The 2615-nt window shown below is 60.0% G+C and overlaps 1 protein-coding gene across 4 annotated transcripts in view; it reads left to right on the forward strand.

Annotated features, from left to right (window-relative positions):
- Window positions 1-1669, forward strand: part of ACP5 (acid phosphatase 5, tartrate resistant) — a 3910-nt gene extending 2241 nt beyond the window's left edge. For all 4 annotated transcript variants that reach the window (XM_077767993.1, XM_077767996.1, XM_077767995.1 and 1 more), the window contains exons 4-6: window positions 145-272; window positions 386-731; window positions 1088-1669. In XM_077767993.1, the coding sequence (XP_077624119.1) occupies window positions 145-272; window positions 386-731; window positions 1088-1360 (747 nt within the window). In that variant the 3' untranslated portion in view covers window positions 1361-1669. The remainder of the gene's footprint in view (window positions 1-144; window positions 273-385; window positions 732-1087) is intronic.
- Window positions 1670-2615: the final 946 nt, after the last annotated feature.

Consider the following 2615-nt stretch of genomic DNA (forward strand, 5'->3'; position numbering starts at 1 on the left):
CAGGTGTGGCAAAGCCGCCCGACCTTTGGGACTCTGGAGAAGGCAGAGGGAAGCTGACGCTTGGCCCCGGCCCGTGCCGTGGTGGGGGCCTCCGGGCAGCTGCCTGACCCTGGGGTCGGGGGGCGTCCCTTCTGTGTGCCACAGGAGACCTTCGAGGATGTCTTCTCTGCCTCCTCTCTCCGCAATGTGCCCTGGTACGTGCTGGCCGGCAACCATGACCACCTGGGGAACGTCTCTGCACAGATCGAGTACTCCAGGGTCTCTCAGCGCTGGTGAGCCCGCCCCCAGCCCCGCCGCCCCTCCTCCCTCAGGGGGAGACCAAGAGCTGGACCCGGGGCTCAAACCCAGGGCTTGTGGGCTCAAGCCGGCTCCATCTCCGCCGCAGGAACTTCCCCAGCCCTTACTACCGTCTGCGCTTCAAAGTCCCTCGGTCCAACGTGTCCGTGGCCATCTTCATGCTGGACACGGTGACGCTGTGCGGCAACTCGGACGACTTCCTCAGCCAGCAGCCGGAGAGGCCCCGCGACGCAGCGCTGGCCCGCACACAGCTGTCCTGGCTCAAGAAGCAGCTGGCGGCGGCCAAGGAGGACTACGTGCTGGTGGCCGGCCACTACCCGGTGTGGTCCATCGCCGAGCACGGGCCCACCCGCTGCCTGGTCAAGCAGCTGATGCCGCTGCTGGCCACGTACAAGGTCACCGCCTACCTGTGTGGCCATGACCACAACCTGCAGGTGAGGGCTCTGCGGGGGAGGTGAGGAAGGGGCCCCCAGCCCAGCTCCGCCTGCCGCCTGGGGGGGATTCTCCCCAGTGTCCCTCAAGCTATATGCTGTCTAGCCAGGAAAACAGCCCAAAGTTTCCCAAAAGCCATCGTTCTATCTACCGGTTGCCAATTGCACTTCTCTAGCCGTGAAGTAGGATCAGTGTGTTGCTACAGGGGAGGAAACTGAGGCCCAGAGGGGTTCTGTCCCTCGCCCAAGGTGACGCCGTGGTCGGGGACAGGCCTGACCCAGATTCAAGACACGGTCCATGGTCAGTGTCATGGAGGGGCTGGGGCCTCTTTCCCTGACCCTGCGCCCTCCGTGCACAGTACCTCCAGGATGAGAACGGCGTGGGCTACGTGCTGAGCGGGGCTGGAAACTTCATGGACCCCTCGAGAAAGCATATGCGCAAGGTCCCCAACGGCTACCTGCGCTTCCACTACGGGGCCGAGGACTCGCTGGGCGGCTTTGCCTACGTGGAGATCAGCCCCAAAGAGATGAGCGTCACGTACATCGAAGCCTCGGGCAAGTCCCTCTTCAAGACCAGACTGCCAAGGCGAGCCAGACCCGAGCACCCCCGCGGGCACCGCTCTAGGGCCTGAGGCAGGAGGCCTCCCTGCTGGAGGGCGGGTGGCGGGGACCGTGCCCGTGGGCCTGGGCTGCGGCGGCAGAGCAGAAGGAGAACCACAGACGAGGAGCGGTGGTGCCAGGTGGCCCTTGTTGCATAGATGCCACGTCTGTGAAAGCACTGCGGGCACGTGGACCAGCCAGAGTGCCGTGCCCGGTGCCGAAGCTTGTCTAACCTGAGCTCCAGGCGGTGGGGAGGGGGAGGGCGCAGGGAGGGAAAGCTTACTCCTGAACCAAGCACCTGTCACTGCCGAATATTCAATAAAATAGTTGCAGAGGCTGAACGTGTGTCTCTCCTCCCCTCCCTGGCGTGTGACATCACCTGGGTCTGAGGGTGCCGGCGCTGCGCCTCCGTTTCTCAGGTGGCCTCACCCATGGATGCGATTTGATGTAAAGACTGAACCGAAAGGGGGTGCCCCGGTGGCTCAGTCGATTGCGTGTCCGACTCTTGATTTGGGCTCAGGTCATGATCTCATGGTTCGTGGGTTTGAGCCCCGCATCAGGCTCAGCACTGGAAGCGCAGAGCCTGCTTAGGATTCTCTTTCTCTGGCCCTCCTCTGCTCTCTCTCTCTCTCAAAGTAAAAAAAATAAATAAATAAACTTAAAAAAGAAAAAGAAAAAAAGACCAAACCATAAGAAGGGCTACAACACGAATCAAGCCTTCCTCCCCTGTGCCCACTTCCCCAGGTGCCCCCCATCACTCTTTCCTAAAATTGATGCCTCCGTAATAAAAACATCCCCCCCGGGGCGCCTGGGTGGCTTAGTCGGTTAAGCGCCCGACTTTCGCTTAGGTCATGATCTCGCGGTTCGTGGGNTTTAAAAAAATAAAAACATCCCCCTCTTTCTTTTACACAAAACAACATGATACACACACGGTTTTGCGCATGCTCTCTGCTAACGACAACTCGACTGTTCGCAACAGAAGATTCCGTTTTGTTCGTGCCGACGTGCAATTGGTAACGCAGTCACATGCATCAGAAATCTAAAGTTTACGGAAAAGAGAAAGATCTCCCTCCCACCCTGGACCTCGGTCCCCCTCTCCAGAAGGAAGTAACTTTCTTATAAGTGACTCTTTCCTCCCAGGATGCCTCTATTCAAATAAAAAGCAGGGGCGCCTGGGTGGCTTAGTCGGTTGGGCGTCCGACTTTCGCTTGGGTCATGATCTCGCGGTTCGTGGGTTCGAGCGCCGCGTCGGGCTCTGTGCTGACTGCCAGCTCAGAGCCTGGAGCC

This window comes from Crocuta crocuta, unplaced genomic scaffold, assembly GCF_008692635.1.
Source record: "Crocuta crocuta isolate KB4526 unplaced genomic scaffold, BGI_CrCroc_1.0 scaffold115, whole genome shotgun sequence".
Classification (NCBI taxonomy): Eukaryota; Metazoa; Chordata; class Mammalia; order Carnivora; family Hyaenidae; genus Crocuta; species Crocuta crocuta.